The sequence below is a fragment of the Pongo pygmaeus genome, chromosome 5 (assembly GCF_028885625.2).
Source record: "Pongo pygmaeus isolate AG05252 chromosome 5, NHGRI_mPonPyg2-v2.0_pri, whole genome shotgun sequence".
In the NCBI taxonomy this organism is placed as follows: domain Eukaryota; kingdom Metazoa; phylum Chordata; class Mammalia; order Primates; family Hominidae; genus Pongo; species Pongo pygmaeus.
Genome location: NC_072378.2, coordinates 52,471,415 through 52,499,136, shown reverse-complemented (window position 1 = coordinate 52,499,136; position 27,722 = coordinate 52,471,415). Strand labels below are relative to the sequence as shown.

The 27,722-nt window shown below is 40.9% G+C and overlaps 1 protein-coding gene across 1 annotated transcript in view; it reads left to right on the top strand.

Moving 5' to 3' along the window:
* The window catches only part of PKHD1 (PKHD1 ciliary IPT domain containing fibrocystin/polyductin), a 477,573-nt gene that overhangs the window by 55,639 nt on the left and 394,212 nt on the right, over window positions 1-27,722 (top strand). Inside the window, exons 29-34 of the mRNA XM_054492265.2 lie at window positions 4,427-4,622; window positions 4,882-4,949; window positions 6,600-8,207; window positions 9,170-9,313; window positions 14,489-14,708; window positions 21,667-21,817. Coding sequence (XP_054348240.2) covers window positions 4,427-4,622; window positions 4,882-4,949; window positions 6,600-8,207; window positions 9,170-9,313; window positions 14,489-14,708; window positions 21,667-21,817 — 2,387 coding nt within the window. The remainder of the gene's footprint in view (window positions 1-4,426; window positions 4,623-4,881; window positions 4,950-6,599; window positions 8,208-9,169; window positions 9,314-14,488; window positions 14,709-21,666; window positions 21,818-27,722) is intronic.

Here is a 27,722-nt window from a genome sequence, read left to right as displayed (position 1 = left end):
TGTAATTTAATCCTTGCCCCGAATTTATAGGATTATTAGCTTCAATTTACAGATCAGGAAATTAAGGAATGGAGAGAATAAGTAATTTATCTAAGATTTGAACACAGGTCATCTATTTGTATATACCAAGTACTTATCTACTTGTAGGTAACTGTAAAATACTGCTTTTTGACAGCAGGTTCTATTGTAGCAGTTATTTAATATGATTAGAGAATAGGATGTTCTGATTAACTTAGAATTCTTGTTTCTTGAGACATTCTATGTATAAAAATAATGGATTCATTAGCACCAACTACGTGAAAGAATTTTTCTTTGATGATTCAGAGGATATGGCAAGGTAGAATTATAATAATTTATTATCATGTAATTCCATATAGATTTGGAAGAGTAGCAGGTAACTTCCCTTTCTGGTGAACTGAATGCCAGATAACAGGGTTTGTGGTAGCCATATCTAAGGGTTTATTGTAAAAAGACCATCATATTTCCCAAAGAAAAAGCCTGAACTCAATTTTTCTGGTACTACTTTCATTTTCCATAGCTCAAGAGTACATAAATAAAGAGAAGTGTCCTTTAGCTTCCAATATTATTCAGCTCAGATAGTGCAGAAGAAGAATTTGCTGCCTCAGGCGACTGAAGTGTGTAAAATTCCTTAGTGGTATAGATTCTTCCCAGTGAGGTAGAAAAGGGAGGGGGAGCTCCATGTTATATTCAGATTTCAGTGATTTTGGCTTTTAATAAAATTTCTTACCTGCAATGAAAAGAATAAATACATTATATCAGTGCCAAGGAGGCATCTAGGATTAGCTTGACAATTGACCAAGAGCTCCAAAAGTTATGTTGTTGACACATACAATTCAATGCATTCTTTTCAGAATTTGTACTTCCATTTAAGTCTTTCTACAAGCAGAATAAAAAGGAACATGTTATAAAATCCACAAAGTGTGGTAGCCTTTTGGGAATGCCTCTTTTAAGTTGGAGTGTGGCACATCTCCATCCAAGAGATGATGTTGATGATGACTGTGAGGCTGAGATGAAATGAAAATAAAAGCATAAGAGGGACCAAGGATGGGGAGTGCTGGTGAATTTGATGTGCAGGACCATTAGTGTTGGTTTCCGCAGTCAGGAAAAATGGAATCTGCATGAATCCCAGCTCAACCACTTGTTAAAAAGAATAACTTTCAAGAAATTAAATTTAACAGAGTTTGTTTGAACGAAGAATCATAGTAACTTATAGAACCAGAAAAGGTTCAGAGAGCTGCACTATGCCACATGGGCAGGCAGCATTTATAGACAGAAAATGGAAGTGAGGCCAGAAACAGCTCCCTGTTTGCCTTATTGGAGCATGGTCTGATCAGTTGGCAGCCTGTGATTAACTGAGGCTTAGGTAGTTGAGGCTTTCAGTTTATCACAAAGTTGGGTTGCAGTTCTTTATGTAGAGACTCAAGGTACAGAGACAGCCTTAGGCCAAACTTAATTGAACTTACCATACTCCTTGGGTAAGATATTTAACTTCTTTTATCTTCAGTTCCTTCGTTTGATAGGTGGGAATAATTCTTTAAAGGTAATCATGAAAATAGGAGATAAAGCAGATAAAAGTACCTGGTCCAGGAATTGACACAGAGTAAGCACCAATAAATCTTTGTTGAAGTGAATGCCATCATTCTGCCAGATATTGAATGCTTTATAAACAAGCCAAAGAAAGGCCCTGCCTATTGGTCCTATTTTTTTTTTACTTCTTCATAGCACCCCAGGATCCATTAGCTCAAAAGCCCACTAATGCTAAATTCAAACTTTTACACATCCACTTGTTTTCAGTGTAGCCAAAATAAGCATATTTTTAGCCATTTAAAGTCCTCTTGCTTTGCATGCCCCATGAAACTGCACCCATCAGTCAGCTATAGGTAAGAAAACCCTGGGGCTATAAAATACCCTAAGCCGCTGATGCCTTTGGAGCTCTCTGTCCCAGAGGCTACTCACCAGGCTGCTGAGTGACATCATCTGGACACAGAACCCCCATCTCTCATCTTCCCACCCCCTCCCAGTTCCCTTGCCTTCTTCCCTTTCTGGATGGTGTCCCTATACTGTTGCCTCTGGAAGGTCTCATGCTGGGAGACTTCCTCCTCCTCTGTGAATCTGTCAAAATACCACCCAAATAATGCTTGTTTTTTGCTACTGCTGCCTCGTAGTCATGTCCTTTTCTTTGATCAGCACTGAAATCCCTTGAACTCACTACACTGAAGCTTCAGACTTCCCAGTAGAGATTGGGAAGACATGCAGTCAAGAGAATGGGGAGCGAGGAAGAAAATGAAGTTAATTAAGGCCTTTTTGTGTGCTATATCATGCCAGATACTTTCCCAGGATATCTAACAAACCACATGGGATGGGCTTTATTAACCATGTTATTGATGAAAAATCCGAGGCTTTGGGAGCCGTAAGTAAATCACCCAAAGTCAGAGAGGTAGTAAAATGGTAGATCAAGGATTTTACTTCAAATGTAGTAAAATGGCAGATCAAGGATTTGAATGCAGGTGTCTTCCCACCACACCACATCCCTCTTCTTTGACTTTTCTCTTTCAAGCAACCTCTTTCTCCTCCTCATCTAATTGGCCATGGCATCCCATAGATACCAGCTCTGCAGTAGTCCTCAAATGTTACAGGCTAAAGGAGCTAGAGATGCTTTAGCCCAAGCCATGTCTCAGTGGCCACACTGGGACACAGGAAAGGTAAGGACATTTATTTCCACTCCTGCTGTTGCCCACTTGATTTGGTCCACTTGATTAAGACTACAATTGTCTGCAGATTGGATTTCTCCTCCCCTATCTTTTCAATTTATCTTAAAGACTGGAAGAACAGTTTTAATCATGTCTTTTCCTTGCTTAAAAGTCTTTGGTGGTCACTGCCGTCCACTGAGTTAAGCAGACATCCCTCTGGCTTGGCTTTCTTGGTCTTTGGCCCTAGGACCACCATCAACTTGGCCTATCCCCAAAACAGAACCCTACCTGTGCCTTCCAGAACGTCACCCAATTCTCTTTTTTCTCTCCAAGCCACTGGGTGATTAAGTGAGAAATTGCTATGAAAGGCTTTGGATAAAAACCGTAAAATTTCTAGAAGTAAATGATAAGCCCCCTCTTCTCTATGACTTTCTTTTTGGATTTATCTTTCAAGCTCCAATTCAATTCTCATCTTGCCCATTCCATCTTTCCTGATATTCATAATGTTGCTCTGATTTGAGCAATCCCAGTGCTTAATTTTCACCTCTCTTATAGTATATCTTTCACTGAAGCAATTTTGTCACCTATTTTGCTACCGTTGAGGCTTCTTTGAGGGCAGGGTCTGTGTTTAACTTATTTTGTGCCCCTTGCAGCATCTTCCTCATGGTACTCAATAAATATTTGAGTTAAAAGAAATTTCATGAAAGTGTTCATAGTGTACACATTTTAATAGAGTTGCTAATTAAACTAAAAAGGCATTGAAATGCAAGACAGAAGACTGGGCTCAGGTCTTGACCTTTTTTTTTTTTTTTTTTTTTTTTTTTTTTTTTTTTTTAGTAATTATTAATAGCTATGAGGCTGTGGCTGCTGAGCTTAGTTTCCTCAAATGCAAAATGCCAGTCATATTAGTTGCCCCATATAAATCATCAGGATAGTGTGTGGACCAAGTGGGATAACATACGTGAAAGTACTCTGTCAGTTATGAGCTACTAAACTCACATACAGCATTACTGTAAGTTTCAGTGCACACTCAAATATAGCTTCAGACTTCTGCCAGTAGAAAAGTGGAGGTTAAGCAACCAATATGTGGTGCTCTTTTCTGGTTATAAAGACCGTTAGCTCTGCAAACTTCTTGATTTGCGTTTGCGTGGAAATAAGTTAGTGTCTCTTGAATACAATTGTCCTGCCAATTTTTCTTTTTATACCATTGAGGTTACAGACCATATCTCTGTTAAAAGAGTTATTAGGCCAGGCAAGGTGGCTTACCCCTGTAATCCCAGACCTGTGGGAGGCCAAGGCAGGCAGATTGGTTGAGCCCAAGAGGTTGAGACCAGCTTGGGCAACATGTCAAAACCCTGTCTCTGAAAAAAATACAAAAATTAGCTGGGTGTGGTGGCACATGCCTATAATCCCAGCTGCTTGGGAGGCTGAGGTGGGAGGATTGCTTGAGCCCTGGAGGTTGAGGCTGCAGTGAGACAAGATAGCACCACGGCACTCCTGGGTGACAGAATGAGACCTGTCTCAAAAAAAAAAAAAAAAAAAAAAACAAAGTTGTTAGAAGTTTCTTGAAAAATTTAGGTTGGTATCGAAACTCTTAGAGTATTATGCATAGGGGTGACTGTGAATTTAATCCAAAAAGACAGTTTTAGAATTGAATAGATGGTTGAGCCCACAAACCCCACATCTCAGAGGCTATTGGATTCTTCTCAACACAGGCGGTGAGACCCTGGTCATTGGAGTGGCGAGGCTGGTGAACTATACGGATATGGATGTGGAAGTCCACGTCCAGGATGCCTTGGCTCCGGTTCACACACAGTCGGCTTGGGGCCTGGAGGTGGCACTGCCCCCACTGCCAGCTGGCCTCCACAGAATTTCCGTCTCTATCAATGGGGTCAGCATTCGCTCACAAGGGTGAGGTGGCCACTTGCATTAATTTGGGATTTGTTTGATGGTCTAGCATTCAGCTAGGTAATTCTAGTTTTGAGTTAGGTATTTTCTTTTTCCCTTCGAAGTTAGAGGTTAAAGACGTGAACATCAGAACACTGGAACAAATCTTAGAGACTTTACAGACAGTTTGCTCTTCTCCTCAAAATACATATGGCTCTTCTGGCTTACTCTTTCTTATCTCTCTCTGTCAGTTATTTCCTAAACATCTCCCTGTCTTCTGTAGGGTTGATCTCCACATCCAGTACCTCACAGAAGTTTTCAGCATCGAGCCTTGCTGTGGGTCCTTGCTGGGTGAGTGGCTCTTATGTGACTGTTATCAATTATCCAGCAATTCTATTTGCTGGATATTCAGATTTTGTTTCTGGATTAATTTGCCATTGAGGTCAGAGAGAGGGGAAACAGGAGAGAAACTTTCCTCAGGCTCCAGGCACTGAGGGGTGTTTTTAAAAGGGTGTTAAAACTTGGTGATTCATTTGCTCAGGAAATTAAGGAATTTTTATGACAAGGAGATGTGCCTACTTTTCTTTTTTTTTTTTTTTTCTTTTTCTTCTTCTTCTCCTCCTCCTCCTTCTTCTTTTTTTTTTTTTTTTGAGACGGAGTTTCACTCTTGTTGCCCAGTCTGGAGTGCAATGGTGCCGACTCGGCTCACTGCAATGTCCGCCTCCCGGGTTCAAGTAATTATCCAGCCTCAGCCTCCTAAGTAGCTGAGATTATAGGCACCCACCATCATGCCCGGCTAATTTTTGTATTTTTAGTAGAGATGGGGTTTCACCATGTTGGCTAGGCTGGTCTCGAACTCCTGACCTCAGGTGATCTGCCCACCTCGGCCTCCCAAAGTGCTGGGATTACAGGCATGAGCCACCATGCCCGGCCGAGATGTGCCTGCTTTTCTAATGAAAAGAGGATGAAACATCTGATGGGTGATACTCTAGAGTGGATATGAGAAAAACAAGGGCAGCATGTCCTGCATTCGCCATTTAGATGCTGTGCATGCAAGGAGGGGAGGATTGAATCTGTGGGTCTTCACTTTGCATGAGAGAGACAGATGAAAGACTCAGAAATAGAAACACACATGCTGATATGGGAGATGGAAGAACAAGACAAATAGACCAATCTCTAAAACTATTTTCAGAAGGAATGGAAAGCGATCTAGTGGCATGTCAATAATAGTTGTGATCATGTGTAAGATAGCACATTATCCTTTTTGGGTATAGTAAAATCCTCTTAAAAGCCACGTTGTACAGTTTGGTTATGCTGTGGGTCATGTTGCTCCAATCCTGTCCTGAAGATGGGGTTTGATCTTTGGTGGCCTCTCTACTGGAGAGTAAGGCAAAGATTCTATGAAGGTAGCAGCAAATTCACCAGCACGATTCAATGACTTTTAATGTCTCTCATGTATATGGAATATACAATATATGGTACAATAAATAGAATATATTAGAATGTATAATATATGGAATATTGGAATATTATATAGAACAATATAAATGACAGAATACTTCAATGAATTTGATTTTTCATTAGCATATAAGTTGAATGTATACAGGACAATGTACAAATAGTCTATATATAGCATATAGGATAATATTTCTAATAATATAACACATGATAAGAAGACTAAGAAATTTGATTTTTCATTAGTGTCTAAGTTGATCAAAGTGGTGGCTTCTAGGATATACAAAGGTACTTGAAAAGTTTGTGTTGAAGACATCCTTCCTATATAACAATTTATATTATTTTACTGTTATGTGAATTTACCACATCTGACTCCTGTCTAAATAATCACAAATTTAGCTTTGGTGGGGGTGAGAAAAAATAATTGAGATTGCACTAACACATGCCCTACCTTCCACTTAATTGACCTAGGACTTCCACAGGTGCTATGAGTTCTTAGTTCAGAATATCAGCTGTAATATTTTGTTTTCCATATTCATACTTTAGGAGGGACCATCCTCAGCATCTCAGGAATAGGCTTCAGCAGGGACCCAGCTTTGGTTTGGGTACTTGTGGGCAATCGGTCCTGTGACATTGTGAACTTAACGGAGGCGAGCATCTGGTGTGAAACCCTGCCGGCCCCCCAGATACCCCATGCGGACGCTCCCACTGTTCCAGCTGCCGTGGAGGTCTGGGCTGGCAACAGGTCCTTCGCCCATGGTCCTTCACCAAGCTTGGTGGGGAAAGGCTTCACCTTCATGTATGAAGCGGCAGCAACACCAGTAGTCACAGCCATGCAAGGAGAAATCACAAATAGCAGCCTGAGCCTGCATGTGGGAGGAAGTAACCTCTCCAACTCAGTCATCCTTCTGGGGAACCTGAACTGTGATGTTGAGACACAGTCCTTCCAGGGCAACGCGAGCCTGTCTGGATGCTCCGTCCCTCTTCACAGTCTGGAGGCCGGCATCTATCCTCTCCAAGTATGTCAGAAGCAGATGGGATTTGCTAATATGTCTGTGGTGCCCCAGCAATTTGCAGTGATGCCTCGGATAATGGCCATCGTCCCATCGCAGGGCTCGGCATGTGGTGGGACCATACTTACTGTGAGGGGGTTGCTTCTTAACTCTAGAAGGAGGTCAGTTCGGGTTGACCTCTCGGGTCCTTTTACTTGTGTGATTTTGAGTTTGGGAGACCACACCATTCTCTGCCAGGTTAGCCTGGAGGGTGACCCCTTGCCTGGAGCTTCCTTCTCCCTGAACGTCACAGTCCTGGTCAATGGGCTAACCAGTGAGTGTCAGGGGAATTGCGCTCTCTTCATACGGGAAGAGGCAAGTCCTGTCATGGATGCCTTGTCCACAAACACCAGTGGGTCTCTGACCACAGTGCTGATTAGGGGTCAGAGGTTAGCCACCACAGCTGATGAGCCGATGGTGTTTGTGGATGATCAACTTCCTTGCAATGTAACTTTTTTTAATGCAAGCCACGTTGTGTGCCAGACAAGAGACTTGGCCCCAGGACCCCACTACCTGTCAGTTTTTTATACAAGAAATGGGTATGCTTGTTCTGGTAATGTTTCCAGACACTTCTACATTATGCCCCAAGTGTTTCATTATTTTCCTAAGAATTTCAGCATGCATGGTGGAAGCCTCTTGACCATAGAGGGCACAGGCCTGAGAGGACAGAACACCACGTCAGTCTATATTGACCAGCAGGCCTGCCTGACAGTGAGCATCGGTGCTGAGCTCATCCGGTGCATTGTTCCCACAGGGAATGGCTCTGTTGCCCTGGAAATAGAGGTAGATGGACTCTGGCGTCACATAGGAGTCATTGGTTACAACAATGCCTTTACCCCAGAATTGATCTCTATTTCTCAGAGCGATGACATCTTAACCTTTGCAGTGGCCCAGATCTCAGGAGCTGCAAACATTGACATTTTTATAGGAACGTCACCCTGCATGGGTGTCTCTGGTAACCACACAGTTCTTCAGTGCGTGGTCCCTTCCCTTCCGGCCGGGGAGTACCATGTCAGAGGCTATGACTGCATCAGAGGGTGGGCCTCATCTGCCCTGGTGTTTACCTCAAGAGTTATTATTACAGCAGTGACGGAGAACTTCGGTAAGTCAAGCAAATAAGACAGCACACTTTCTTTATGTAAATGAATTGGTAGCTCCTTTCACTTCTGGAAAGTAGAAAATTAACGCGATCTGCCTGATGGAAGGAAAGAGAAGCCCACTGGCTTCTTATAATCCCAGTTCTTTCCTGAGGCTTGTCTTTGTTATGCTCTGTTTATGAAGATTTTTAAAATTTTTATCAAGGAAACCGTGCATATTCTCTAAATGTTTGATTGTATTTTAATTTGATGCATTAACTGAATTTGTATTTTAAATTAAATAACACCATTTGTAAGAGCTCATAATTTGATCATTTAAGAACATAAATGACTTCACCTAGTTTTAGACCCTATCTGCCAATTTGCATTGTTTAAAATTTATTAAGTATGATTAGTTTTTTATCATTTTATAATATTTCACAGGCGGACTCATCTTTCAACAATAATAAGCCAAATGCACAGAACAATTAAATCGGTTGAACTGTTTTCTCCGTTTAGATATACCAAAAATTGCCTAGCCTTTCCTAGAATAATATGGATAGAATAATCCTTTGAATCAGAAACATAGATGCTTAAAAATTCTGGAAGGAGCCATAAGAAACTCTATACCTGGATACCTCCGGGGAGGGAGTCCGGTGGTTGGGGGAATTTTTATTTTCATTTTATGGCTCTTTGAATAAAAAGTTTAAAAACTATAAATAAGCATTAATTTTCTATATAAAAATTGTTACATTAAAAAAAAAAACCTCTTTAACACAACAGGGTATTGAATGTGATTGGAGTCAGACAAGGCCAGAGCCTAAGTGGAGAGGAAACTGAGGCCAGGAGGCACCTCAAGCCAGTTGTGTGGATTCTGAGGATGTGAAAAGAAGGATGGGTAGTGAGGAAGCAAAGATTTGAATTTTGAGTTGAGTAAAGAAGGGAGATTTGCCTGTATGATCATGAACTTGTACCTTTGTCTTTAAAGGCTGCCTGGGTGGAAGGCTGGTGCATGTGTTTGGAGCGGGATTTTCTCCAGGGAATGTCTCAGCTGCTGTGTGTGGTGCTCCCTGCCGAGTCCTGGCTAATGCTACAGTGTCTGCCTTCAGCTGCTTGGTTCTGCCCCTGGATGGTGAGTAAAGATGCCACACACATATATTTTAAAGCATATATATGGAAATGATATTCTTTGGTTAATTCTATTTTTGTGATTAAAGCTGTACTGACTACTAATTTCTCTATGTGTGCCTAGGAAAAGAATTTCTGTACTCCTCATCTAAAATGATAGTTAGAATCTGAGGCCACCTGTTACAATGATTCATCATAACTTTTGTCATATTAATATGTCAATGTTAGATGAATATTGAAACACTTATCACCTGTGTTCTTAACTGCAGTCTTAGGATGACGGAGGAAGTAATTCTGAATTCTGAATATTAGTTTCAATGACAGCTATAGGAGTCATGGAGGAAACAAGCTCTTGGCTTTGTTCTGAGGTGAGGTTGCTGAAGACATCTGCTTATTGGAGGTATCAGTAAAGGGATGGAGATTGTCAAGCTGGATATCACTTGAAAATTAGCTTTGTGTGTTCAGTTTTCGGTTTCTTATTGTAGGCAAAAGAGCCAACACTCATGTTGTCTTCTTTTTCTGCAATATTCACATAATTACTTATTTCTTATTCAGTAAAACACAATTGCTCACTACTTTAAGCTGCGTAGCGATCATATAAATTGTGGTAAGAGAAGCCATGTCTTTGTGGGGAAAGAAATGAGAGGGGAAGTTGCAAAGCTTGGGGATTCACAACACATGGTATTACCCCACTGAACTTCAGGAAAAAAAGTCAAAAGGAAGAAATTACTGTTATTACTACAGGACCTTACTGCATCTGAGATAGCTCACATTTAGCCAGGTGATTACCTTATTTGCCTAATCCTAAATCTCGTACCTGTGCACTTAACCGTTTACATACCTCCTTTCTGTGTAGTGTTGTAAGTTTTATTCCTAATTTATTTGTCTGCAACTTGAATGTGGGCTAAAGATTTACAAAATGATAAAAGCACTACATCATCTGAGCTTGGATGAGAATTTAATGATGGATAATGCTACTGTGATGGAAATTTGTGCTGTGTTGTCTTATACAAAGAGGAGAAGGAGGGGAGGGAGGAGGGGGAAGAGGGAAGAGGAAGAAGAAGACGAGGAGAAAAAAAATTTTGTTTAAAATGCTAGAAATTGAGTTTCCTATTATCATGTATATGAGCACATTATGGAAGAGAGATAGATTCCACAATGGGAAATTTAAGATACAATAGAAGACTGAAGTTCAAAACATTGTCTGATTCACTGCTCTACCTCCTCTGCTTGGAACAGTGTTGCAGAGGGTATGTGCAAAATTAGTGCTTGATGAGGAATAAATGAGAGATTGGGAGACAGCGTAAACAGAAAGCTAAGACTGCACATTTATAGGCTCTAATTTTTAACTAATACTGCTACATTTTTTTAAAAAGCTTTCACATATACACTGCTCAAATTAATATACTTTTAAAAGCCCCATGTTATTATTTCAAAACACTTAATTTCAACTAGTATAAGATAAAAATCAATGATGTTTCAGGGTCAGGTAGGTTGTGATATTTTAAGTTTTGTAACTTCTAGGGGAAGAATAATAAAATAATTATTCTGTTTAGAAAGATTTAGAAAAGAACTCAACATTCCTTGATTTTTTAAAGAGGAAAATTAGTTGGAAACTGTAACTATTTATATGGCCACTAGGTGTCACCAAACACTCATTGATTGTGCAAGGCACACCTTTACTCTAGAGGAATGCATAATTTAACTAATTTTCCTTTCATAAAAAAATCTTTTAAAAGACTTTCAATCACAATGTCTAAAGATTGAGAGGAAATTGTGAGAGCCAACTCCAGAGGTTTCTTACTTAAGATCCAAGATGGGATTTGGGGATTCTGTTAACCCGCTGAAACTGGAAGAAGCATTTTGAGTATATGATTGTGTATTTTTTTTTCCCCAAGGAAGTAGGTCTATAATGGACATCAAATTGTCAAAGGGGATATGTCTTAGACATTACTAGAAACTACTACTAATTTCTCCATTTTCAGACAGGATTGAGTACAACCAAGTTAGCTAAGAAGCACTTGTATTTTTAAAGATTTTTCAGGGGAGAATTTCCCAGCAGCAACCCTTATAAGTGTTTCACAGTTGCTCTTCTCTGAGAAATCCATTCTCTGCCTAATGGATGCTCCCCTACTCTAATTTTTTCAACCTTAATCAGCGGATGGTTCTTTGGAAAGTGGAGTAATCTCAGTTCCTCTATGGCAGCGGTTCTGGAAGTGTGGTTCCCAGAGCAGTAGCTGCAAAGGGCCTCACCTGGGAGCTTGTTAGAAATGTGAATTCTTGGGCCCTACTGAATCAGAAACTTTCCAAGTAAACATTTTAGTATCTCACTTTTCAGCCCTCTCTGAAATCCTACATTCTTTCCTAATTTGAAGCCCCAAACAAGGAAGCTGTTCTATACAAGCAAGTTCTGGCCAAATTGGGTAGCATCGTAAGATGCCTGTGTATCGTCTGATCCCATATTTGTTTGTACGATTATACTGCAGTCTTGCTGGTTAATAAGTTCTCTGTTACCTACTATTATCCCACGGGGTGTGTGTGTGCACGCATGCGTTTCTACCATGGCTGTGCACAGCTGGACTTTCCTCATATTTATATGATTTCTTTTTTTCTTTTGTAGTTTACTATCTTACTCTTTTCATTTGTTCTTTTGTTTATTTCTGTTAACTTCTCTCATTTACCAAGGTCGCTTTGAATTCTGACCCGTGCTTTGAGTTTTTTTCTTCAGTTTGACTTTGTACAATAGAGTGATGTTTCACATTCCAGGTTACAGATAATGACCCTGAACTCAAACATTCCTAATTATTGTTTTGTTTATGCCTGTGCCACAGGACTAATATGTTTTCTTTACATGTGTGGGGCAGGGGGAGTTAAAGCAGGGGGCTCTACAAATGTGCTTTTGCTATTTTGGGGGTCACCCATTTTTACCATCCCCACAAACTGTACTTCTAACCATAGGAGAAATTTACTTTTTCTTGTAATGGGTTGCCAAAACATCCTGTTAGGTGAAACTAATACTTTGTGTTTGTTTAAAATGAGCAAAATCTTTGATCTTTGGCTTTCTTGCATTTATACCTTGAATTATACCACATGACATTTTCATGGAAACTTTAACTTTTCCATAAGGCATGGAAAGCTAAAGTGATTAAGGTCACACAGCTATTTAGTGGCAGAACTTTGAGTAAAACCCATAGATTTTGATCCCCAGCCCTGAGTGATTTTCATAATCCTGCTTGTCAATTTGCATCTACTTAATCACCTTTAATGAATTCATTATTTTATAGGTGTGGAGCTTGTTTTTATTTGCCTTAGGGCTTACTAACCGGAAAGTTCTTATGTTTTGTCTGTTCATACAAGAGTCCTACTGTCAGTCATTTTTATTGCTCTAATTCATTCAAAACACATTCACAGCCAACCTCCTAGGTACCAGGTGCTTTAGAATATAACAGCAACAATAGTACTATTTGGGCATGATTGCATAACTACAAACCCTCTCCCATGTACTTATCTCATGTAACCCTTGCTGCAGCACTGTAATGAGGTGGGGAAGCACAGGTCTAAGCCCACGGCCCTTGATAACCTTTGTTGCATTACCCACATGGTCAGGCTTGCTGCAGAGGAAGCAGGCTACAGAGATTTTTTTTCTTTTTCCCTCTTTATTAAGGTTTTCAGACAGAGCTGCTCCTAAACCATCTCTTGTGGAGCTTTGTTCAACTTGTAGTTAAAGATCATTCCCATTCTGCCTCATGATGCTTTTTATATGTGTGTCATGACTCAGAAAAAAATGGCCTGAGAGTCAGAGTGCTTCAAATACTTGCTTTTTATCTCTATAATACACTAATGTTTATAATTGTGTGAAAATCAAGAAATTCATAAACTTATCCAAGTCAATAAGACAAACAACCCAAGAAGAATGGGCAAATGAGAGAAACAGGAATTTCACAGAAGAGAAAACATGAGTTGTTACCAAACATAAAAAAGTTGGTCAACTTGGCCAGGCACGGTGACTCACGCCTGTAATCCTAGCACTTTGTGAGGCTGAGGCAGGTGGATTGCCTGAGCTCAGGAGTTCAAGATCAGCCTGGGCAACATGGTGAAACCCTGTCTCTGCTAAAATACAAAAAATCATCCAGGGTAGGGTGGTGTGCACCTGTAGTCCCAGCTACTCAGGAGGCTGAGGCAGGGGAATTGCTTGAACCCGGGAGACGGAAGTTGCAGTGAGGTGAAATTGTGCCACAAGCCTGGGCAACATAGTGAAACTCTGTCTCAAAAAAAAAAAATAATAATAATAATTGGTCAACCTAAAAGTAATGATTGAAATGCAGATTAAGACCACAATGAAATGCCATTTTACACACCTGACTGGCAAAAATTAAGAGTCTGATAATTTCAAGTGCTTGTAATTATATGGAGTAATGGGAACTTACAAATATGGCTGGTAGGAATACAAAATGGCACAACTACTTTGGAAAACAATATGGCACTGTCTTGTAAAGCTGAACTTGTACCTACTCTTTGAATAAGAAATTTTCTTGATAGGCATGCACCCTAGATGAAATTTTGTACATATTTTTAGTAGCAAAAACTGGGAAATACCAAAAAGTTCATTGATAAGAGAATAGATAAACATATTGTGGTAGTTTCATGCAATACAATATTGAACAGCAGTGAAAATGTATTAACAATAATTATATATAGTAATGTGGATAAATCTTGAAAATATAATATGGAACAAAAAAATCAGACCCAAGAATGTTTAACCATGTATCATATTTTATAAAGTTCAAAAACAAGTAAAACTCAATCTGTTGTTTAGGAATACAAATGTTTGTGATAAAACTATTTAAAAAATGCCGAGTGGTTATTTCTGAGAATGAGGAGGAAAGGGACGAACTTGGGGAGAAACACACAGATTTAAGTGTATTACAAGTGTTTTATATCTTATGTTGGCTGGGAAATTCACCTGAGTTTTTTTTATGATGATTATTCATATTTTACAAAAATGATACTTGTATTTTTCTGTGTACATTACACATATACAATACATTTTTAAAAAAGTAAACTGCTAACTTCATATTCCTATTGGTCAAAGGAGGACACAGGAACTTCATTTGTGAAACCGACTAGAGGCCTTCGGTTCTCTCCGTGGTTCTTTCCTAACGGTGACTGTTTCCTGCAGTGTCCTTGGCTTTCCTGTGTGGCCTGAAGCATGAGGAGGACAGCTGTGAGGCTGCCAGACACACCTATGTGCAGTGTGATTTGACAGTTGCCGTGGGGACAGAGCAACTGCTTGAATCGTGGCCTTACCTCTACATTTGCGAGGAGAGTTCCCAATGCCTCTTTGTGCCAGATCATTGGGCAGAGTCAATGTCTCCATCATTCTCGGGCCTCTTTATCAGGTAACCTTACCTTCTCCCTCCCCGAACTTTCCCACAAATGCTTGGCCAATGGACCGATGGAGCCTTCAGAGAGCGTAGGCTGGGTGGATGTGGCCTGGCAGCCGTGGTAGAGGCAACGACTCTCTTGGAGGGCCCATTCCGTTGTGGATTCCAGCCAGCCTGCATATCAAAGCATCTCCTGTCTTTTTCAACTGTTCAAGAGAACATCTGAAAAATCTGCCCAGTAAACAGCTCGCTTTGTTCTTGCTTAGATTTTAATATTTATCTTCCGATCCGAAGCAACATCTGGTGAATGCCAATGGGGAAAAAGATTAGACGTTATGAAAAACAGAAGGCTTTTTCCCCGCTTTCCTTTTTCTTTTCTTTCCAAACAGATTCACAAGTATGAAAAAAAGTCATAGAGAAATCCAGCAGATTGTACAATGTTTATTCAAAAGAAGGGGGGTTGCATAGGCAGAATTACTGTAGATCTAGGATTTAGAAGCCATAAGCGTATAAGCATTTTTTTAACTTAAAAAAGAGCCTGACAAATAAACACCACAACTTTCCAAGTTAACCCCCCTTTTCTAAACAAATAAAAAAGAAGTGTGACCATGTTAGTAATTCTGGATTGCTTTCATTTCAGCAAGTAGCTCCTTTCCTGTACAGGGCGGTGTCTCATGACTGATCATTGTCATGTAAACTTCCTTGTCTTAGTAGATAGAGTGGCTACCTTTGATTACCTAATGAAGGCCTCTTTTTCTTTTCTTTTTTTTTTTTTTTGAGACAGAGTCTTGTTCTGTCGCCAAGGCTGGAGTGCAATGGCACAACCTCTGCCTCCCAGGTGCAAGGTACTCTCATGCCTCAGCCTCTCCAGTAGCTGGGATTGCAGGTATATACCACCACGCCCAGCTAATTTTTGTATTTTTAGTAAAGGGTTTCATCATGTTGGCCAAGCTGGTCTCAAACTTCTGAGCTCAAGCAATCCACCCGCCTTGGTCTCCCAAAGTGCTGGGATTATAGGCATGAGCCACGGTGCCCCGCCTCTTTTCTTATAAAATATGAAACTAAACAAGACCACTTCCCCACAGTGAAAGAGATAACCAGCTCTTTTCATGGCAGTCTGACTTTGTGATGTCCTGAGACAGTTTGTGTTTTAGTGTGAATTTGGCACCAGAGGTTTAGGTTTAGCTGGAGGAAAAGAGGAACCTCCTTGGCTGGTTGCTTTCTAAAAGGGCAAGAAGAACTCTGTTTAGCTCACACAGGAAATGGAGCGCTGGGTATTGTACTCAGATGAGACTGGATTTCAGAACTTACTGATGCTGAACACCAGGAAGTACATGTCAGTAGTTCCTGGCTCCATTGAATTCAGGGACTTCATCTGAATCCCCAAAACTCTTCTTTGGAGTTCTTCCATGTTCTTCCTCTTCATTGTATGGGATGGCTGAAGCAACTGAGCCTCAGACCCCATTGACAGTATAGCTTTACCTATGAATATCATTTCAATAGTGCTGCTCAATGTTCTGGCTATTGCAGTAGGCAAAAGTGGGTATGTTTTCTTTTTTCTTTTTTTTTTTTGAGACTAAGTCTTGCTCTGTCACCCAGGCTGGAGTGCAGTGACAAGATCTCGGTTCACTGCAAGCTCTGCCTCCCGGGTTCAAGCCATTCTCCTGCCTCAGCTTCCCGAGTAGCTGGACTACAGGTGCCCACCATCACGCCAGCTATTTTTTTGTATTTTTAGTAGAGATGGGATTTCACTGTGTTAGCCAGGATGGTCTTGATCTCCTGACCTCATGATCCGCCCACCTCAGCCTCCCAAAGTGCTGGGATTACAGGCGTGTGAGCCACCGCGCCTGGCCAAAAGTGGATATGTTTTCTTGAGTAAGAATTACAATAAGTGCCCTATGATTTAAACAAACAAAGTTTAGTGGGGATGAGAGTGGGGCAAACTGGCAGCGGTCTTTGTTGCCAGTGGGAAGGTAAGGTAGTGCAATCGTCAGAGACAATTTGCCGATTCACGAATAACCTTAAATTCTTTATACTCTGTGACCCAGCAATTTCTCTTCTAGGATTTTAAGAAAGTAGATAGAAATGTGTAATATTTATAACAATCATGTTCTTTGAAGTTTCAGGTATCAAAAAAAATTTGCAATGAAACAAGTTTTAGTAATAAAGAATGTATCCAAATGATATGATACTAAGTCACCTTTAAAAATTAGGATGTAGAATATTTAACCAGACAGGGAAATATTTATAATATATTGAGAAGTGGAAATCACAGGTCTCAAAAGAGTATATCAATTTGATCCTACTGTTGTACATAGTGTATATGTTTGTACACACATAGGTTACTAGAGAAAAGGCTGGAAAGATGTATCCAAGAATGCTGATGGTGCCTATCTCTAGGTGGCTGGAGTACTGATCATATTTATTTTCTTCATTGAGTTTTTATGTGTTTTTCCAGGGAACACAATGGTGTATCTCCCTGCCATCCACAACAACTACGGGGTTTGATGTCATTTGACAAAGGGAGAAGCGCATCTGTGGAAAAAATTATACCCTGTCTATTCGTTCATCCATCCATCCTTCCATCCGTCCATCCATCCATCCATCCACCCATCCATCCATGATCCATCCATCTATCCAGTATATTCATCCATCCATCCATCCATCCATCCATCCATCCATCCATCCATCCATCCATCCATCCGTCCATCCATCCATTTATCCGGTATATTCATCCATCCATCCATCCATCCATCCATCCATCCATCCATCCATCCATCCATTCATTCATCCATCCATGATCCATCCATTTATCCGGTATATTCATCTATCCATCCATCCATCCATTCATCCATCCATCCATGATCCATCTGTTTATCCAGTATATTCATCCATCCATCCATCTCTCCATCCATCCATCCATCAATGATCCATCCATCTATCCAGTATTGATCACATCCCTACTCTGTTCTAGGTGTTGTGACAGGTACTGATGGCTCAATCGTGGATGTCATGAAAGTCCCTGCCCCTTAAGGGTAGAGAAGAAAGTCAGATAATAAACAGGATGATCACGTGTTGTGATAAGTGCTATAAAGTGATAGAAAAATAAAGGGGGGCTACTTTAGAGTGTGTACTCAGAGGAGGCTTCTCTGAAGAAGTCTTTTATGTTAGGAAGAGAAGCAGGTGTCTTTATGGAGGGTCAGGCAGTGGCAGCAGCAAATGCAAAAGAACTGTCGAGTTTTATGACTGTTCAGAGGCTAGGAGGGTGGGAGTAGACTGAGAAGGAGCAAAAGTGGCCCCAGATGAGCTCGGAGAGATATGTGAGGCATTGAAGGCCAAAGTAAAGAGTTTGGATTCTCTTCTAAGTGAAGATTAAGTAACTTCCCAAAGTCACACAGTCAAGCCATGGCAGTGTTGAGACTGGAACTCAAGGCTTCTGATGCAGTGTGCTTAGTGCAATGCTGTGCTGGCAGCCTCAGTGTGAGAGCCCTGGCTGAGCTTTGTGGGTTCAGTGAGGTTTCAGAGCCACAGGAAGCAATTTCAGGGGAAGTGAGGGAGAGAAAACACCTGCAAAGTGTTTTCCCTCCCTATCCTAAGGAGCACAGCCAAGGTTACTTGCTTACTTTAGGATCTAATCAGATCAACTAAAGAACAATAGTTTGGGAGTCAGGAGTCTTAGGTTCTAGAACAATCTTTGCCACCATTTTTACCCAATATTTTTAACCACATCCCCCAAAATAAATATCTGTGTGTGTGTGCAGTGTGTATGCATGTATATCTGTATCTATATCTGTACATATATTGATCTCTCTGTCTCTCTCTCTATATATGCTTATGTTGCATATATATATGCTTATATTTATATTTAAATATGGCCAACTGTGCTTCTTAATTCATAGGATCATTGTGGAAGAAACCATGGAAGAGTAGTTAGCTATTTAGAAGCTTTGAAATTTTGTAAATGTTAACCTATTTTGGATATCCTGGTGTCTCAGCTAATTTTGGTGATGGCTTTTTAATGAAAAAAATTTCTAGCAAGGTAGTTACAAATATGGAAAGAAGTGTGAGCTAAAGCTGGTAAACAAAAAGTCCAAGCTATCAGAAAGGTGTTTAATTCTCTTCAGAGCAAGAATAACATGCTTAGTGAAAACAGTGTGTTTCTAACAGGCAAACAGAGGGCAGAGTGACTCAGCCCATTTTACTTGTACCTCTGCCAGCGAAGAGTCAGGAAAGGGCATAAGAAGGTTTATGAGGCAAGTGGAAGCCCAAGGCCAAGAAAGGCTGTAAAAGGAAGTTGGTCACTACTTTCCTTGAGTTCAAGTCTGTAGTCTCAGATCATTCATAAACTGGGTACAAAAAACTCACTCTTATGATTGAGGACTTATTGCTGGCAATGAACCATGAGAAGGGGTCACATAACAGAGGTGATGGGCAGATATTCTATGAACCTAAAAAAAGGAGGAGGAATTCTGGAAATTTAGACAACTAAGCTTGGTGTTATCCCTGACAAAATTCTAGAATGAACTATTCATCAGATAGTTTGTGAGCCTTCAGAAATGAAAGTAGCCATCTGGAAACCGATTTACGAAGAATGTGATGGTGTGGGAAACCAACTTCATTTCCTTTCTGATAGGTTTATAAGTGACTTATGATATGAACATAGAGGGAGACCTTCACAAACTATTCCAACCACTTCTCCACCCCCAGTAACAAAAAAAGATTCTAAGTGCAAAGCCCAAAGTGGCCTGACGCAAGCATCAAGTTGCTCTGAAGTGAGGTGTTTTAAAAGTCTGCGTGAATTTTGCATTTGATTCCATCACGTTTCTATATTGATCTAAATGTTACATTACATTTTAATTTAAAAGTTAAATTACTTTGCTTTCCCTTTCTGAATCTTGGAATATGACTGATGCTCCAGGAGCAAAGGATGGATTCATCCTGTGACTTTGTCTGCCCTGTGGACGAAGGATCAGCAAATGGATTTACAGCTAGATCGCAGGCTACATATTCAAAACAAATTTGAGCAATGGGTCTAAACCAGTGAGAGAAATGTAACAATAATAAATGTAAATTTCCACATTTACATTTTTAACAATAATGCTACTAAAACTACTACCTCCAATAGCTATAACGTGAGCTGCCTTTATTGGATTCGTATTGTGTGCCAGGTTCCATGCTAATCGATTTATATGCTTCATTTTGTTCAGTTTCTTCAACACCTCCACAAAATAGGTACTTGATTATTGGCAACTCCATTTTATAAATGTGGAAACCAAAGCTTAGTGAAGTAATGTCTTCAATGTCATGTAGATGGTAACCATCTGCCCTGGGATTCAGATCCAGCTGATCTGCTTCTGAGCCTAAGCTTTACATGCCAGTGCTCCTCAGAAAATCATTTGAACAAACACAGCATGGTGAACTCCTCAGAAAGCTGCAGCTCTGAGACTTTGAATTGACCACTATCTAAGTATAAGCACGGTGGCCTTCAAAATGAGCACAGTGTCAGGTACCGTGAGAAGGAGGCTCAGATAAAGGTGGACCAGAGTCCCAGTGGTTAGCCCAATCTGCCTTCAGATATGGGTGGCATGATGTTAACATATTGACAATCTACATTATTAGGTCTAGAGGACTGTGGGTTTGGAAGTCATGTCTTAGGTAGATACAGAGTGGAGAACATTTCAGCATGAAGAAGAGAAGATTAAGTGGTGAGAAGTACTAGTTATCCTGCTCATTATTTCTAGCAAATTGTGGAAGAAAACATTTTAACATTGATTTGAAAGAAGATGGTAGGGTTTGACGTGGTGTACAGTTTCTCAAGTGGTGACCTTTTTGCCCTTCTGTCCGCCCTTCCTGGTTTTCCCATGGGATCTGCCATCTTCCTGGCTGATGTTCAATCAGCATTTCAAAACTTGAGAGCACTGCTCTGGGGAACAGGACCATCTGGTTTTGACCTCAGAGCTACCGTAGTTCTGTGTTTGACTTTCTGAGAATCTCTTGATCTCTTTGGGTTACACTTTTTACACCTCTTCCTAATTTATAGGCTGAAATGAGATCATACATATGAAATTGTTGACAAATATGAAACATCATGCATTATTATTTATGATAATTTTTGAGTTAGTTGCAAAAATGCCTACAGCCGGATGATTCTTGAATAAATATCACACCTGTTGAGGACGACACCCTTCACTATCCATGTCCTCACCTTCTCTAGATGGCATATTTTTAGACTTTCTGTAATGCTACACTGCTGTTTTTTATTTTAAATCCAGTCTGGCTTCTCCCCTTAAAGCAAGAGGACTTTTAAAGCAAGTGGCTGGTAGTATAACTGGCACATATATCGAATCTCCTTAGTCTGGGCTGTTAAGTAAGTTTAATTAATTTACTAAGTTAATGTTCCACTGCTAGCAACAGAGCCTCATTGCCATCAGCTGGGGAGAGGGAATTGCAAGCCTAAATGAGCTCATTTTTTCACAGTTGGAATTAGGGACCAGTTAGCCAGTTGTGTGGGTTTTCCAATTTCTCCATCTGCCCTAGGGGGATTCAGGCAATTACTCCCCCAACACTAAGTATGAGTGAGAGCAGGAAGAGGGAAGGGGAAAAGAAAAAAAATAAAAACAAAAACTCTCCCCAACATTTGTTACCCTTTTTGGAACTGGAAGTATTGTCCCTGCATTTCTTGTTAAGCTGGGCTAGGAGTAGCTTTTGCTAATGTTTTTAATAGATTCAAAAAAGAGAAAGGCCTCAGTGAAAGATATTTACCATGTGCATTTTCATTGCAGGGTGTGCAGATAAAAGGAAAAACAAATAAACAATAAAAGAATGGAAACAAAATTACAGAAATTTGCAAAATTTGACAAATGGTGGCCTGTAGTTGCCACAAGCTAATGGCTTGCAATGATTAATAAGAGTAAAAATAATTGCATTTCATTAAGATTGATGACACCCCATTTAACCTCCCCTCTCGTTTCAGCCCTAAAGTGGAAAGAGATGAAGTTCTCATCTATAATAGCTCCTGTAACATTACCATGGAAACTGAGGCAGAGATGGAGTGTGAGACGCCCAATCAGCCAATTACCGTCAAGATTACTGAGATACGGAAACGCTGGGGCCAGAACACTCAGGTATAATCAAATCTTTTTTACAGACTGATTCAAACAGCTCAAATTAAATTTGTAATATTGTGTACATTAAAAAAACAATTTAGTCCAAATGGCAGCAATATATAATATTAAATGCGCTCAAACTTTGAGAAGCTGGTCTAATGCACAATATCTGAATTCATAGTTAACTCTGGTTAATCATATATTTTCTCAAAAATAAATGAGTGTTGCCCAGGCTCTTTCAAAGCAAATTCTGAACAGATAATCTCCTTGGCATTTTGTCCTGATTTCTGCATGCATGTTTGAAAGGGGCTCTCTGTGGTTTATTTCTTCACAAAATAAATGGCCTACGATTTAACCAGGTCCTACTAGAAGGCTTCCAAATCACTCAGCCATCCTCAGCTTGGTGGGACAGCAATGTCTGCAGGTCCATTCGGTTCATCTCTGTGCCATGGGGGAGCAGAGTGGAAACTTCAGCTTCTGAGGGGATTACGTGGACATCAGAAACGAAAAGGACCTCAGGGTCATTCGGTCTAGCCTCTCTGCCTCATTTCATCCATTTTGAAATTGTCTAAACCACTCCTTCCAAGTGGCTCTTCTAAAAGCATGTTTGTAAGTCTCCAGAGAGGAATTCCACAGCCTTCCCCGGGAATTTGCGAGAATTGCAATCAGAGGCTCAGGGCTCTTTGGAAATGGATCAGATAATCTTGTACAGCTCCCCAGGCTTCTCACGGCACAAAGATAAAAAATAATATTTATTGAGCACCTACTCCCTTAGGTGCCTTTCTCTTTATGAAAGCAGTTCTCAGATTTTTCTCTTTTTGTCTCTTTTATTTGGAACAAACATTTATTGAGTGCCTATTATGTGGCACTCGCCATACCAGATTCTCTTGTGAATGCTGCTTCAGTCAAACTGTCCTAATCCAAAAGTCAGCTTCCTGGCTTCAAAATGTGTGTTTTTCTATAACTTTCATACTGGTGCTGAAAATGTATGCGATGGCAAACAACATTTTTTTTCTGTCCTTCCTAAACTGTTCTGTGCCTACCTTGCCATGCTCCTGGGTCCTCACCATTCACTCTGTGGACTCTGCAGGCTTCTCCCTCGCCTTGGCCTTCCCTTCAGGTGATAGCCCAGGGCTGTCACTTCTCGCTTCATCGTGTCCCCAACAAACACCTCTTCCTTTCAATTTACTGCCAATTTTAATTCTCTCCAGAGCCGCTGACCCCCAATGGCACTTCCACTTTATTCTGTGCCTGTTTCTCAGCAGTCAGCTGTCAGTGACATTTCAAAAGTGTATTGTAGTGCGCTGAGACGGCTGTGGGACACTGGGTGATCTTTAAGCCTCTCTGGGCCTCAGTTGCTGCTGGGTGCGTAATAACCTGGTGTTGTTGGGATGCTTAGATGAGCAAATGCTTGTGAAAGAGAGGGAGAGGCAGGCTGACCTAGTGTTTAAATGCATGGACTTTGGAGCTAGACTGCCCGGGTTTGAATACATCACTTGCTTCCTGGGGGACTTTAGGCAGGTTCTTTAACCCCTCTGTACTTCAGTTTTCTCATCTGTAAAGTAGGGACAGTAATAGTTCCCACTTCATAGGGTTGGTGTGAGTCACTGAAAGCTGCATCTCACACATGGTAAATGTCCAGTGTTAGCCATTATTGGCAGTGCTAGTTCACTAGTCATAGTGCTAGAAAATGATATGAATTTATTTTTCTATAGTGCTTGCTGCTTTGACCAGATCATTTCACTTCTTAGATTTATTTAATTTCCCATCATCTCAAAGTCTAATTTTGATTTTTTTTAGGTTTAAATGCCTCACTCATTTAAAAATCCTTATGTGACATACATTTGAGTTCCAACCATGTTCAAGGTTTTCTACCTTGTTCTGAAGGAGATTTAAAAAATATATGGAAAGAGACCCCACTTTTAAGAGATATTTGGGAAGTGAGACCTTATGTGGAAGTAGTTAAGTTTCGAAAAAGGGTACATAGAGTCAATTCATCACAGCTGGGTAGAATGTTGGATGCCATACAGACCAGCCAGCTCATTTCAGAGATGAGTTAACTGAGATTCATAATGAGGGGTGGTTGATAAAGGTCACACAGGTAGTTATCTGGCCTCATAACCCATGTGGTTATAGTCATTGTGGGGGAAGTAAGCCATTTAATCTTCAGGAACTAGGAATGTGTCTAGTGCCAGTGTGTAGGGGACTCCAGTCCTGAGGGGGTAAAGAGGAGATGGGTACCATCATTGTAGGTTTCAGATGTGATGTGTTACACTCAAGTGTTAGTGATAATGTCATAGTTTTGAACGGTCTATTGGGAGCAGGGCCCTATCAAGTAGCCAGAAGTACATGGGGGAACAATGGCAGGGATTTATGGCAAACTCAATCTGAACTTATGGCTGCATTTAGCTCCAATGGGACCCTAAAGAATAGAACAAGAGTCTCAGGCACACGTCCTGTCACATCGACTGGATCAATATGGTGGAAGTTAGGAAATAACGATGGCTGGCACACAGTGGCCTGGAGTCCAGAAAAACAACGTTCTGTGTAATGGGAAAATTGTTAATTCTAGGTTCTGCTCTCGTTAGGGTGGTTTGATTTGATTTAGGAACTGGATATAATGAAGTCTATATGTGGAGGGCTTATAACTAAGTGACTATATAATTTATCACCCAAATCAGGAAGCTTGTGAGAGTGCAAGGTTCACAATGAATGATTATGCTGGGATAGTGTGTCACCCTTGTTGGGGTGTGTGATTACCCTACCTGGGCTTGGGAACAGAACAACTTGTCATACATATGTGACGCATGGTTACCCTACCCATGTTGGGATGTACAATTTCCCTACCTTGGCCTGGGAAAAACATGCCACCAGTATTATGATGCATGGTTATCTGGGCGTGGGGAAGACCAGCACCGACAAGTGCTTAATCAGGACTACAATCCAGGTCCCCGTTCCAAATTCAAGAATTCCTTGTGTGAAAACCTTGGAACACTAGAAAAGGAACCATTTCTACACTGCTGGTGGGAATGTAAACTAGTACAACCACTATGGATAACAGTGTGGGGATTCCTTAAAGAACTAAAAGTAGACTATCATTTGATCCAGCAATCCCATTACTGGGTATCTATCCAGAGAAAAAGAAGTTATTAGACGAAAAAGATACTTGCACACGCATGTTTATAGCAGCAGAATTCGCAATTGTAAAAACATGAAACCAGCCCAAATGCCCATCAGGAAACGAGTTGATAAAGAAATTGTGGTGTGTATATACAATGGAATACTACTCAGCTATAAAAAGGAACAAATTAATGGCATTTGTAGCAACCTGGATGGAACTGGAGACGATTATTCTAAGTGAAGTAACTCAGGAATGGAAAACCAAATATCATATGTCCTTACTCATAAGGGGGAGCTAAGCTATGAAGATGCAAAGGCATAAGAATGATACAATGGACTTTGGGGACTCAGGGGAAAGGGTGGGAGGTGGGTGAGGGATAAAAGACTACAAATTGGGTTTAGTGTATACTGCTCTGGTGATGGATGCACCAAAATCTCACAAATCACCACTAAAGAACTTACTCATGTAACCAAATGCCATCTGTTCCCCCAAAACCTATGGAAATAAAAAATAAAAAATATATATTTTTTGGCCGGTGCGGTGGCTCATGCCTGTAATCCCAGCACTTTGGGAGGCCAAGGTGGGTAGATCACCTGAGGTCAGGAGTTCGAGACCAGCCTGGCCAACATGGTGAAACCCCATCTCTACTAAAAATACAAAAATGAGCCGAGCATGGTGGCAGGTACCTGTAGTCCCAGCTACTTGGGAGGCTGAGACAGGGGAATCGCTTGAACCCTGGAGGTGGATGTTGCAGCAAGCCAGGATTTTGCCAATGTGCTCCAGCCTGGGTGACACAGCAAGACTCCGTCTCAAAAAAAAAACAAAAACAAAAAACAAAAACAAAAAAACCAAAAACAAACAAACAACAACAACAACAACAAAAAGCAAACCAAAAAATTAGCCGGGCGTGGTGGTGCCTGTAATCCCAGCAGCTTGGGAGGCTGAGGCAGGAGAATTGCTTGAACCCAGGAGGTGGAGGTTGCAGTAAGCTAAGATTGCACCATTGCACTCCAGCCTGGGTGACAAGAGCAAAACTTCGTCTAAAATATATATATATATATATATAATTTTTTAGTGACCTAGGTGGGAGGGCATGAGGCAGTGTGGGAAGACTGATAAGATCAGTACTTACTTTGTTAAAGAATATCAAAGTGGCTTAACAACTTAATTTGAGGTCCTGATGTGTTTGTAAGCTAAACGTTTCTTTCCATTGCTTCCTCCCATTGAGGGGTACAGCCAAGCGAGCAAAAAGCCACTCCCACATGCTTTAGGGCCGCAGGACTGCCTACTAGATTCTAAGAAAAACGGCAAGTTGTCCTCTTATCACAAGATAACTGGTTAATATGTTCCTTTTCAAGGTTGGCAATAAAAGTTTAAACCAAAACAAATTAAAAAAAAAGTTACGTAGGTTTTCCTACCAAAGGACTTTTGCGATCCTTCAATACATGAATATGTAATGTGGATTTCTAGGGAGTACTGTGGTGTGGACTGTTACCTAAACTTTGCCTGTGGAACTCTTTATTCCCAGAATTTCTCTTGGGGCTGGCATCTGTCCTGCTGCCTTCACTCTGGGAAGTGTCGTGTGTGCCATGCTCTTCCCCTCTCACAGAATAAGGGCTCTGAGGTGGGAAAGGTCATCTTCAGGTGGGGCAGCCAACTAAGCTCTATTAACGCCAGTGGCATTTGTGCTATGCTTTGAAGGACAGGGTTTAGGTATTCAGCATGCAGAGGAAAGGCATTTCTGGTGGGGGAACCAGCATGCACAAGGCAGCAAGGCTAGAACCCACAGGAATAGCAAGGAGCATGGTGTGTGTGAAGGGGAATGGTGAGTTGTAGGTTTGGAAAGGTGGGCTGGGATTGGATTGTGATCTAGAGTTAAGCATTTGGTCCTTTGATTCAGCAGGTGACAAGTAATCCCCAAGGAGTCAGTGCTTGATCAAAGGTGAGCTATAGTCACATTAATCTGGCAGTGAGGTATGGATGAACTGATTGGTAAACCGACGAGAGGTAGAAGCATCTCAGCTAGGTGAGAGATATCTGGGGCAGGGAAATGGCAGAGGGAATGGAGAGGCAACACACTCAATAGTCAATACTTGATAACTTGTGTTGGACAAAGCGTTCAAATTTGTGGGAGACTAAATGTGGTAGGTAAGAAAAATTGTGTGCTGGCTTTTCAAAAAGACCTTTTTAAAAATTTCAATGCTATATATCTGTGCTCATGACTTCCAGGTTGGAATCGCTGATCCAGAATTCTCTCCTGAACTTTGTTTTTTATTGTATTTACTTATTTTTTTGAGACAGGATCTTGCTCTTGTCACCCAGGCTCGAGTGCAATGGCATGATCATGGCTCACTGCAGCCTCGAAATCCTGGGCTCAAATAATTCCCCTGCCTCGTCCTCTGCAGTAACTGGGACCACAGGTGTGTGTCACCACACCCAACTAATTTTAAATTTTTTTGTGGAGGCGAGGGTCTTGCTATGTTCCACAGGTTGATCTTGAATTCCTGGCCTCAAGCAATCCTCTCACCTTGGCCTACCAAAGCGCTGGGATTATAGACGTGAGCCACCGTGCCCGACCTCTTCTGAATGTTAGATTCCTGTACCTCACTGTCTACTGCTATTGTCACTTTGATATCAAAACAACACCTCGAGTTTAGCAGGTTCTAAATTGAACAACTTATCTCCACTACTTCCTCCCCCATAGTCCTGAACTGAGTTGGTGGCAGCTCTGTCCTTTTACTGCTCAGGACATGGAGGCCTCCTTGACCTTCCAAAACTCACATCAGATTCATTAGGAAATTC